Source organism: Carcharodon carcharias, chromosome 9, assembly GCF_017639515.1.
Source record: "Carcharodon carcharias isolate sCarCar2 chromosome 9, sCarCar2.pri, whole genome shotgun sequence".
NCBI lineage: Eukaryota > Metazoa > Chordata > Chondrichthyes > Lamniformes > Lamnidae > Carcharodon > Carcharodon carcharias.
Window position 1 is genome coordinate 69,240,006 of NC_054475.1, and position 12,052 is coordinate 69,252,057.

Sequence of the window (12,052 nt, forward strand, 5' to 3'; positions counted from 1 at the left end):
GGTTAGGATCTCATAGAGAGAAGCTCGATGAGGGGTTTGGGTTCCAAAGAGAGGTGTTTGGTGGTTTCAATAGTGCCTCCTCAGCAGTATTAATTTTCAATTCATCATTTGCCAGTGTGTTTTTGTATTTCTTGATGCTGATGAGGGATTAAAATTGAGAACTTGTGATGATCTAACACCTAACCTTCTGACTTATTGGTTAGAGCCAAGAAAACCCCAACAACCAGCTGGCCATGTTTATTGTCCCTCAGGGGTTACCCTGACAGTATCGTGATGGGGCAGTACAATGAAGGGGCTTGTTAGATGGCACCGAGAACAGTGGGTGTCAGCTGCGTAGAGTGCTACTGGAGTCACCTGTCGAACAGATGGCTTAAAGAATCTGGCAAATTTTACGATCTGGTGTCAGCCACAAGCAAACAAAGTATTAATTTCACTCCACACCTTCTCACAGTGGATAGAAAGACATAGCAGAACAGGCCACCTCTTATTCCCAATCCCTGACCCAGGAACAGAGCTATTCCACACTTCCTAATCTAGTTACCTACAGCTCACTGCCAACTCCCCACTGTCTCAGACATTCCCAGCTGGAATTCCTCACTCCCTGTCTCCCTCAGCCTATCCTGAAATCACTGTTCCAGGGGAAGGGTCTCAGAACATCCCACATTGAACACAGTTTATAGAGGAATTACTGTACACTATGAAAGCCGTGCAATGTTTTACAAAGCCACTTTGGATCAAAGCATTCACTTCACATTGTCCCACTTTATATCTCTTTCTATCTCTTTCTCTCTATGTTGTCTCTCAATTTTCTCTCTCCACTTGTTTTCCATTTCTCAATCCATTTCCTTCCTCTGATTCTCTCCATTCCCCTCTACTTTTTTCTCTGCTCCCCTCTCTCTGCCTCATTCTCCTGTTTCAGTCTCACTCCCTCTCTATCCATTCCCCATCACTCTCACTCTCTGCCTGTTCTGCCATGTCTCTCTCTATTCATTCATTCCCCTCGGTCTCTCTCCATCCCTATCCATTCCCATGTCCCTCCCTCTCTCTTTTCTCTGTCAGTTCCCCAGCCTCTCTCCCTCTATCCATTCCCGACCCTCTCTCTGTTCCCAGACCTCACTCTCTCAATCCATTCACCCCCATGCCTCTCTCTCTCTATTTCTTCCTGCATCTCAGGAGCATCATCTTGACAAAGGCAGACATAGATGGTGAAATTCATCATCACCTCCAATGTGTCAGCTCAGCCTTCGGCCAGCTGAGATTGAAAGTATTTGGGGATGAGGATTTCAAAACTGAGCCTAAGGCCATGGTTTATTGAGCAGCAGTGATCTCCGCACTCAGGTACACTTCAGAGACTCAGACAACCTACAGCAGATACCTTAAAGCACTGGAGAAATTGGGTGGTAAGAAAGGAGTCCTCTCCCATGCTAACATGCCTGCATCAAAGCACTAGTCACTCAAAACCAGCTCCTCTAGTATGCATAACACCAGACTCCTGAAGCAACTGCTCTAATCAGAACTTGGTTACACCAGGAGTCTCCCAAGGAGGACAGCGGAAATGCTTTAGGGATGTCTTCAAAGCGTCCCTGAAGAGATCAAACAACTCCGCCGACTCATGGGAGACCCTGGCTTGTGACCGATCAAAATGGTTTATATGGGAAGGCTCTGAACATTTCGAGGGACTTCATTGGGAATGTGTAGAGGTGAAATTGAGGTATCAGAGAAAGTGTACAAACCTCCCAACAACCCATCGACCCAACCCTTCAAGTACCACCTGACCCATATCCAGCAGAGTCTGCCTGTTGCACATTGGAATTATCAGCCATCTCAGAACCCATCGAACTGGAGTGAAAGCAATTTATCATCAATCCCAAGGGACTGCCTAAGAAGATTTGTTCCAGTCTCTCTTCCTCCATTCACTCTCACTGTCCACTCAAACTGCAAGCAGATCCTTGATGAAGTGTTAGTTATTGCAGCTGGCAGTTGTCATAATAAGTGTACCTAGTTGTATATTCAGACAATATCTGCTGAAACAGTGCATGGTAAATCTGCTAAAAATAGGTAAGAGAGAATTTGCTGAGTAGAACCAGTGGAATAAGGTGATGAGTGATGTAGACCAAAGGACAGTGGTAAAGAAATAATAATAATCAAAGCAATGAATTCGATATTGAAGATTAAAATTAAAGTTAACTAAATAGAAGATACCAATATTAAAGAGATTTCCTGATTTGTTCATGGGATGGGGGTGTCAATAACAAGGCCAGTATTTCTTGCCCTTCCTGACTGAAGCAAAAATCTGCTGCATGGTTTCTATGTTTTAGAATATAACATTCAGTTTTAGGAATTTAGGAGTGTAAAAAGAATGGAATTAGGAAACTGATAATAACTCTGACGTAAATGCAAAGAAATCTGGGTTTATTACAATTAGAAGGTAAATTGAATTTATCTTCAAGGTCAGAGTTAACAGTGTGAAAACCGTAAACAATAGGGGGTCTTCTATCTGAGCTCAATGGAGTCAAAATATCTGCCCTTTAATATAGGATTTAAATGATGTTTGTTGTTTCCAGTTGAAAGGAATCTGAAAGCAGCCTTGTAAACATAGGGCAGAATTTTGCTGTTGGCGAGCAGGGGCAGGGCCCGCTCGCCGACATGTAAAATGACAAGGGATGGTGACGGGGGAAACCCCCAACATCACCGGGCCCCATGTAAATTTTCAGGAAGGCAGGGGCGCAGCAAAATCAGTTGCGTGCTCGCCGACCTGTCAATGGCCACTTGGCGGGATGAGGTTTCATGCAGGGTTTTAAAATTTTTAATGAAGTTATGATGTTAATTATGAACATGTCCCATCTCATGTGACATTGTCACATGAGGGGGACATGTTAGGGAATTTACTTTTTTCTATTTTTAATATTTTTAAAAGTGTAAGCGATCTCCCTAAGGCAGCACTTAGCCTCAGGGAGATGTGCACTCTTCGTGCGCATGCGTGAAAGAACACACTCTCGCTTTTGGGGAATCCTCCCCACCCGCACAGGAAGCGCATAGTGCTTCCCACTGGACGTCACGCTGGATGGGCCTTAATTGGTCCACCCGCGTAAAATAGCAGCGGGGCCTGTTTCTCCGCCGGGGATTGGCTCCCTGCTCGCTGACGATTGGGTCGGACCCGCCCGCCTGACAGGCAGAAAATTCTGCCCATAGGGTTTCTTCATGGACTCAGAGAGTCTGGAGAAAGGGTTGTAGAGCTCCATTAGCAATATGAGTTACAAATTCAAAAAAGTAGCATGGCAGATAAAATACTCCTAACACCCAACAATTAACTGACAGAACCATGCCACAAGATTTCACATTTTTAAGCAAAAACAAACTTTATTGTATATCAAAATTAATTTTAAAAAGCACTATTAACTTTACACTGTCATTTTCAACTCATATATTGTGAACTCAGTTTTACTTTGTACTCCCCCCATCAAGAATTCTCAAACACGTTCCAACAATCTTGAAAGTGCATTCACTTCTCTAGAGACCAAATCAAAAGTATGCCATAGCCCTCCAGAATTCACTTTAATTCTCCTTGGTATTTCAGCTATCCTTGGAGATAAGATTCTATAGGGGTCTTTCCATTAGTTTTTTAACTATGTGACCCTCTACCTTTCCTTTACAGATGCCACAGCTAATTGTTTAGATTGCCAGCAGGTGCTCAACTGCTTTGCCATAGATTGCTTTACCACTGCCGACTGCTTTCTGCAAAAAGGCTCTATGAGGACCACTGTGGTTTTCTTCCACTAGCTGTAAACTAGATCAAATCTTCCAGCTGCTTTTGCCCTCATGAAATCCAAACTGAATTATTATGAATTAAGCTTTACCTGCTGTGGGCTCTCTCCATCTAGTGAGGTACAACCTACAGCACAGTAAAGCTGCAACTGTCTTGATTTCCCAAACTGAACTTTTAGTTTCTGTCAGCCACCATCTCAGATACGTTAAACAAAGGATCGTGAACTAGACCCTCTAATTAAAAACAAAGGAACCTCCTAACACTCATAGACTATCTCCATGGCTATATGGCAAGCTCTGGGGTGTTCAAACAGAAATGCAAACAAATTATTTTAACTTCAACACAATTCTCTGATTCTGTAACCCATATGATTACTTTCTATTTTGAATGGATGTATTTGCCCTTCTCCAGACTCTCTGTTCCACTAAGAACTCCAGAGATGGGTCACCCATTGTTTATTTTTTGTAAAATAAACATGGGTTTATTAAATCCACTTGTTTAATTTTCCTTTATATTAGAGTTGTTTATCAATTTCTTAACCAGGCTTTTTCAATTATCTTACACCTTTCGCTTTAATTTTTAAAACTAAAAATTATATTCTAAAACATATGATTTGTGAACTATATTTTCTCAACACTTGATATACTTAAAAGTGTTAATGGTGCAGTTTTATCAAACTGAAAATAGGTTTATCATAAAAAATAAGCATTTTTAATTAGAGGGTCTAGTTCACAAACTGGGGGCAATCCAATTTTCTGTGACTGAAAATGAATTTTAAAAAGGATACAAAACCGTGAATTGATAGCCCAAATAGAAATAAATATGTTTGACCTGATTGCCATTTCTGAGGCATGTTTGCGAGGTTACCATGCTGGGACCTAAATATTCAATGGTATTTGACATTCTGGAAGGACAAGAAACTAGAAAAAGATGGTGGGGTAGCTGTTAATTAGGATGAAATTAATACAGCCATGAGGGATGACTTTAGTTCGAAGATCAAGATGTAGTTTGGTTAGAGATAAGAAATAGCAAAGGTAAGAAGTCACTTGTGGGAGTCGTTTATGGGCCCCTAACAGCAGCTACGCTATAGGGTAGAGTATACAGAATGAAATAATGAGGCAGCAAGAAAGATACTGAAATAATTGTGTTGCCCTTAATCTTCACATTGATTGGACAAATTGGGCAAAGGTAGACTGGAGGATGAATTCATAGAGTGCATTTGGGAGAATTTTTTGGAATAGTATAGTCTAGTGCCAACAAGGAAGTAGGCTATTATAGACCTCCTAATGTGCAATGAAACAAAACTAATTAATGACCTCATAGTAAAGGAGCTTCTAGGCAACAGTCATCATCACATGATAGAATTTCACATCCAGTTTGGGGGTGAGAAGTGAGGGTCTTAATAAAGGTGGTTGCAAGGGTATGAGTATGGAGTTGACTAAAGTGAACTGGGAAAATAGGTTAAAAAGTAGAGCAGTAAATAAACAACGGCAGACATTTAAGGAAACATTCCAAAACTCTTATAACTCACATATAAATAGTAAAAGGAGGAGTAAGGCCAATTAGGAACCAAAAAGGGGACTTAAACATAGAGACAGAGGGCATAACTGAGATATTAAATACTTTGCATTTGTCTTTACCAAGGAAGAAGATGCTACCTGGGTGATGGTGAAAGAGGAGGTCTTTCAGACACTTGAAAGGTTTCAAATTGATAAGGAGATGGTATTGGATAGGTTATCTATACTAAACGTCGATAAGTCACCAGGACTGGGTGAGAAACATCCAAGGATTCTGAGGGAAGTGACAGTGGAAATTGTGGAGGCTCTGACCATAACTTTTCAGTCTTCCTTAGACTCAGGGGTGGTGCCTGAGGACAGGAGAATTGCAAATGTTACACCCTTGTTCAAAAAAGGGTGTAAAGATAAGCCCAGCAACCATAGACCAGTCGATTTAACTTCAGTGGTGGGGAAACAGCGAGAAACAATAATTAGGGGCAAAATTAATAGTCAAATGGACAAATGCAGGTTAATTAAGGAAAGCCAGCATGAATTTCTTAAAGAAAAATCATGTTTAACTAACTTGCTGAAGTTTTTGAAGAAGTTAGAGAGGGTTGATGAGGGCAATGCTAGTGATGTGCTGTACATGGACATACAGCTTTTGATACAATATCGCACAACAGACTTCTGAACAAAGTTATAGATCATGGAATAACAGGGGCAGTAGCCACATGGATATCAAATTGGCTGATTGACTGGAAGCAGAGTAGCGGCTAATGGATATTGTTCAAACTGGACAAAGGTTTGTAGTAGAGTTCCCCAGGAGTCAGTGTTGGAACACTTGCTTTTCCTGATATATATTAATGACTTAGGTCTTGGTGTAAAGGGCACAATTTCAACATTTGTGGATGATATGAAACTTGGAAGAATTGTTAAGTCTGAGGAGGTGAATGTAGAACTTCAAAGGGACATAGACAAGTTGGTAGAATGGGTGGAGTGGTGGCTGATGAAGTTCACTGTGGAGAAATATGAAGTGATTCATTTTAGTAGGAAAAATATGGAGAGACAATACAAAATAAAGGGTACAACTCCAGAAGGAGTGGAGTAGCAGAGGGACCTGATTGTATATGTGCATAAATCATTGAAGATGGCAGGACAGGTTGAAAGAGCAGTTAAAATGCATACAGTATTCTAGGCTTTATTAATAGGGGCATAGAGTACAAGAGCAAGGAGGTTATGTTGAAAAGTATAAGTCATGAGGTCAGCCTCAGCTGGAGTACTGCATCCAGTTCTGCGCACTGCACTTTCTAGAGTATGTGAAGGCATTAGAGAGACCGCCGAAAAGATTCACGAGAATGGTTCCAGGGATGAGGAACTTCAGTTATGTAGACAGACTGGAGAAGTTAGGACTGTTTCCTTGGAGGAGAGAAGGCTGAGAGAGGATTTGATAAAAGTTTTCAAAATCATGTGGGGCCTGGACAGAGTAGATAGAGAGAAACTGTTCCCACTGGTTAAAGGATCAAGAACAAGAGGGCACAGATTGAAAGTAATTGGCAAAAGAAGCTATAAAGCTATATGAGAAAAGACTTCTTCACTTAGCAAGTGGTTAAGGTCTGCACTGCCTGAGAGTGTGATGGAAGCAGGTTCAATTGAGGCATTCAAGAGGGAATTAGACCGTTACCTGTAAAGGAACAATGTTCAGGGTTATGGGGAGAGAGTGGGAGAGGCACTGGATGAATTGCTCATTGGGATAGCTGGTGCAGACATAATGGGCTGAATGGCCTTCTTCTGCAATGTAACAATTATCTCAGCAAATATATATTCCAGTGAGAAAGAAAGATTTTCAGTAAAGGATGCATCATGTTGGCTAACTAAGAAAGTTAAGGATAGTACCAAATTGAAAGAAAAGCATAGAATACTGCAAAGATTGGTGGTCAGTCAGAGGTTGGGCAGATTTTACAAACCACAAAGAATGACTAAAAAATGAGGAGGGAGAAATTAGAGTATGAGAGAAAGCTACCAAGAAATATAAAAACAGATAGTAAGAGTTTCTACAGTTTTAGAAATAAAAGAGTAAGTAACGTGAACATTGGTCCCTTAGAGGGTGAAACTGGAGAATTAAAAATGGGAATTAAGGAAATGGTGGAAGCATTGAACAGGTATTTTGTATCAGTCTTCACTGCAAAAGGTGCAAAACATCCCAAGAGTACTTGAAAATCAAGAGATAACTGGGAGGGAGAAACTTAAAACAATCGCAATCACTCGGGAAAAGGTACTGGGAAAACTATTAGAACTAAAGGTTGACAAGTCCCTTGAACCTAATGGCTTTCATCCTAGGGTCGTAAAGGAAGTGGCTGCAGAGATAGTGGATGCATTGGTTGTGATCTTCCAAAATTCCCTAGATTTTAGAAAGGCCATAGTGGGTTGGAACATCACCAATATAACACCTCTAATCAAGAAAGGAAGGAGACAGAAAGCAGAAAACTATAGGCCAGTTAGCCTAACATTTGTCATTGGGAAATGTTGGAATCTATTATTAAGGAGGTTATAGTGGGGCACTTAGAAAATCTCAATACAATCAGGCAGAGTCAGTGTCAGCATGGTTTTGTGAAAGAAATATCATATTTGACTACTTTATTGGAGTTCTTTGAGGAAGTAACAAGCAAGATGAATAAAAGGGAACCTGTAGATGTGCTGTACTTGGATTTCCAAAAGACATTTAATAAGGTGCCATGTTAAAGGTTACCATGCAAAATAGGAGCTCATGGTGTAAGGGGTAACATATTAGCATGGATAGAGGATTGGTTAGTTAACAGGAAGCAGAGAGTAGGGATAAACAGGTCATTTCCGTATTGGCAAGCTGTTATTAGTGGAGTGCCACAGGGATCAGTTCTGGGGCCTCAACAGTTTACAAACGATATCAATGACCTGGATGAAGGGACCAAATGTTTCTTAAATTTGCTGATGATACAAAGATATGTAGGAAAGTAAATTGAGAAGAGGACATAACGAGTCTGCAAAGGGACATAGATAGATTAAGTGCGTGAGCAAAAATTTGACAGCTGGAGTATAATGTGGGAAAGTGTGAACTTTTGTAGGAAGAATAGAAAAGTGGCATACTATGTAAAGTAGTATATTATTTACATGGAGAGAGATTACAAAACTTTGAGATACAGTGTGATCTTGGTGTCCTGAATCAGGAAAAGTTAGTACGCAGGTACAGTAAGTGATTAGGAAGGCAAATGGAATATTGTTGTTTATTTCAACAGGAATGGAATATAAAAGTAGGGATGTTTTGATGCAGTTGTTGGTGAGACCACATCTGGAGTACTATGTACAGTTTTGGTCTCCTTTTTTAAGACACGATTGAAATGCGTCAGAAGCAGTTCATACAAGGTTCACTTGACTGATACCTGGGATAGGAGGTTATCTTATGAGGAAATGTCAGACAGGTTGAGCCTGTGTCCACTGGAGTTTAGAAGAATGAGAGGTGATCTTATTAAAACATATAAGATCCTGAGAGGAGATCACAGGATGGAAGCTGAGAGGATGTTTCCCTTTGTGGGGGGTAATCTAGATCTAGGGAGCATAGTTTAAAGCATATATATCTTTTCTTAAATAAGGAGAGCAAAACTGTGCAAAATACCCCTGATGTGATTTCACCAATTCCCTGTACAACCGTAGCAAAACGTCCCTACTTTTATATACCATTCCCCTTGCAATAAACAACATTCCATTTGACTTCTTAATCACTTGCTTTAGGTCAAGATGTTTAAAATCATGAAGAGATGAGGAGGAATCTTTTCTCACAGATAGTCATTAATCTGTGGAACTCTCTTCCCAGACTCATCTCCGATATCATAAAAATAGATAATAAAAACAGATAAATAGAATGTACAGCCTCCACTGATGAATCAGTTCTCCCCCATGTTGAATATCACCTGGACAATTAACACTTCACTGGAGGAGGAGGCTCCACAAATATCCCCATCCTCAACGATGGAGGACCCCAACAAAAGACAAGGCTGAAGAATGTGAATGCCGTAGAGAGAGTGCAGAGGGGATTTACTAGAATGATAAAAGCAAAAAACTGCGGATGCTGGAAATCCAAAACAAGAACAAAAATACCTGGAAAAACTCAGCAGGTCTGGCAGCATCTGCTCCTCTCCGCTGATGCTGCCAGACCTGCTGAGTTTTTCCAGGTATTTTTGTTTTTGTTTACTAGAATGATACCATGGACATGGGATTGCAGTTATATGAAGAGGCTGGAGAAGTTTCAATCATTCACCTTGAAGCAGAGAAGATTAACAACAGATACATACATACAAACATACAAATTAGGAGCAGGAGTAGGACTTTCAGCCCCTCAATCCTGCTTCGCCATTCAATAAGATCATGGCTGATCTGATTGTTGCCTCAAGCTCCACATTCCACCTACCCCCTATAACCTTTGACCATTTGCGTCTCCTCAGATACTGAAGCAGTCCATGCTCAAATGCAGCAAGACTTGGACAATATCCAGGCTTGGGCTGACAACTGGCAAGTAACATTCACCACACAAGTGTCAGGCAATGCCCATCTCCAAAAGAGAGAATCCAACCATCGCACCTTGATGTTCAATGGCATAACCATCACCGAATCCCCCACTATCAACATCCTGGGGGTTACCATTGACCAGAAACTGAACTGGACCAGCAATATAAATACTGTGGCTACAAAAGCTGATCAGAGGCTAGGAATCATACACCGAGTAACTCACCTCCTGACTCCCCAAAGCCTGTCCACCATCTACAAGCCACAAGTCAAGAGTGTGATGGAATACTCTCCACTTACCTGGATGAGTGCAGCTCCAACAACATTCAAGAAGCTTGAAACCATCCAGGACAAAGCAGCTTGATTGGTATCACATCCACAAACATTCACTCCCTCCACCACCAACACACAGTAGCCGCAGGGTGTACCATCCACAAGCACCTTCCAAACCCATGACTAGCTAGAAGGACAAGGGCAGCAGATAAATGGGAACACCACCACCTGGAAGTTCCCCTCCAAGTCACTCATCATCCTGACTTGGAAATATATCGGCTGGTCCTTCACTTGTCGCTGGGTCAAAATCCTGGAACTCCCTTCCTAACAGCACTGTGGGTGTACCTACACCACAGGGACTGCAATGGTTTAAGAAGGCAACTCACCACCACTTTCTCAAGGGCAATTAGGGATGGACAATAAATGCTGGCCCAGACAGCGAAGCACACATCCCGTAAATGAATTTTTAAAAAAGAATCTACCTATCTTAAAAATATTCAATGACCCTGCCTCCACCGGTCTCTGGGGAAGCGAATTCCACATACTCATGGTGCTCAGAAAAATCAATCTCCTCACTTCCATCTTAATGGGAAATGCCTTATTTTTAAACTGTGTCCCCTCATTCTCATCTCTCCCATGAAGGGAAACATTCTTTCAGCGTCTACCATGTTAAGTTCCCTCAGGATCTTATATGTTTCAATAAGATCACCTCTCATTCCTCTAAACTCCAATGGATACAGACCCAACCTGCTCAACCTTTCCTCATAAAATAATCCTCCCAATCCCAGGAATCAGTTACATGAACCTTTTCTGAACTTACTCTAATGCATTTATATCCTGTCTTAACTAAGGAGACCAAAACTGTACATAATACTCCTGTACAACGGTAGCAAAACTTTCCCACTTTTATATTCCATTCACCTTGCAATAAACAATAACGTTCCATTTGTCTTGCTAATCACTTGTTGTGGATAAAGATGTTCGAAATGATGAAGAGTTTTAATAAAAGAGAAACAGTTTTCAGTGATGGGCTGGAATAGATACCACAAACACTGGCTCCCAGCTGTTGGGTGGAATGATGCGTTTTTGAACTGTAAATACTACTTGGTTACCAGAGGAAACAGATTTAAGGTAATTTGTTAAAAAAAAACAGAGCGAACACGAGGAAACAATAATGCACTGGAGGAGTAGCTGTGATCTGGAATGTGCTGCCTGAAAGGGCGCTGGGAACAGGTTCAATCATAACTTCCAAAGAGAATTGACAAAACTGTTGAAAAGGAAACATTACGGGCTTTGGGGAAGGAGCAGGGCAGGGGTCTAATTGGGTAGTTCTTTCCAAGAGCAGCACAGTAACGATGGGCCAAATAGACGTCCTCGGTGCTACATCTTTCTATCCATTCCATCTCTCTCTCCATTCCTTCCTCTAACCTCCCTCTGTCTGTTTCTCGATCTGTTCCCTCTCCCATTCTATCTGTCCCCTTCTCCCTGTCCCTCGTCACTCACCCAGAAGAAGAGGTTGAATGTAAAGAGCAGATACTTCATGCACCTCATTCCACCCGAAACACTGCCCATGGTGAATGCGGGACAGGAGTGAAGGATTCCCGAACCGGCACAACGTTAAAGGAACAGAGCAGAATCCGCCCAGAAAGGTGGAGCACAGAAAGAGAGAATGACGGAGGAGAAAGGGTGAGAGAGAGAGAGAGAGAAGTGGTGGGGGGAGAGAGAGAGAAGTGGGGGGAGAGAGAGAGAGAGAGAAGGGGTGGGGGGGAGAGAGAGGGGGGTGGGGGTGAGAGAGAGGGGGGGTGGGGGGGGGAGAGAGAGGGGGGGTGGGGGGGGGGAGAGAGAGGGGGGGTGGGGGGGGGGAGAGAGAGGGGGGGGTGGGGGGAGAGAGAGAGAGAGGGGGGGGGTGGGGGGAGAGAGAGAGAGGGGGGGGTGGGGGGAGAGAGAGAGAGGGGGGGGTGGGGGGGGAGAGAGAGGGGGGAGG

At 42.2% G+C, this 12,052-nt stretch overlaps 1 protein-coding gene across 1 annotated transcript in view; it reads right to left on the reverse strand.

Annotated features, from left to right (window-relative positions):
• LOC121282428 (CD9 antigen-like) overlaps positions 1 to 11,684 on the reverse strand; it is a 105,124-nt gene extending 93,440 nt beyond the window's left edge. Inside the window, exon 1 of the mRNA XM_041196141.1 lies at positions 11,572 to 11,684. Coding sequence (XP_041052075.1) covers positions 11,572 to 11,640 — 69 coding nt within the window. The 5' untranslated portion in view covers positions 11,641 to 11,684. The remainder of the gene's footprint in view (positions 1 to 11,571) is intronic.
• Between the last annotated feature and the right edge of the window lie 368 nt (positions 11,685 to 12,052).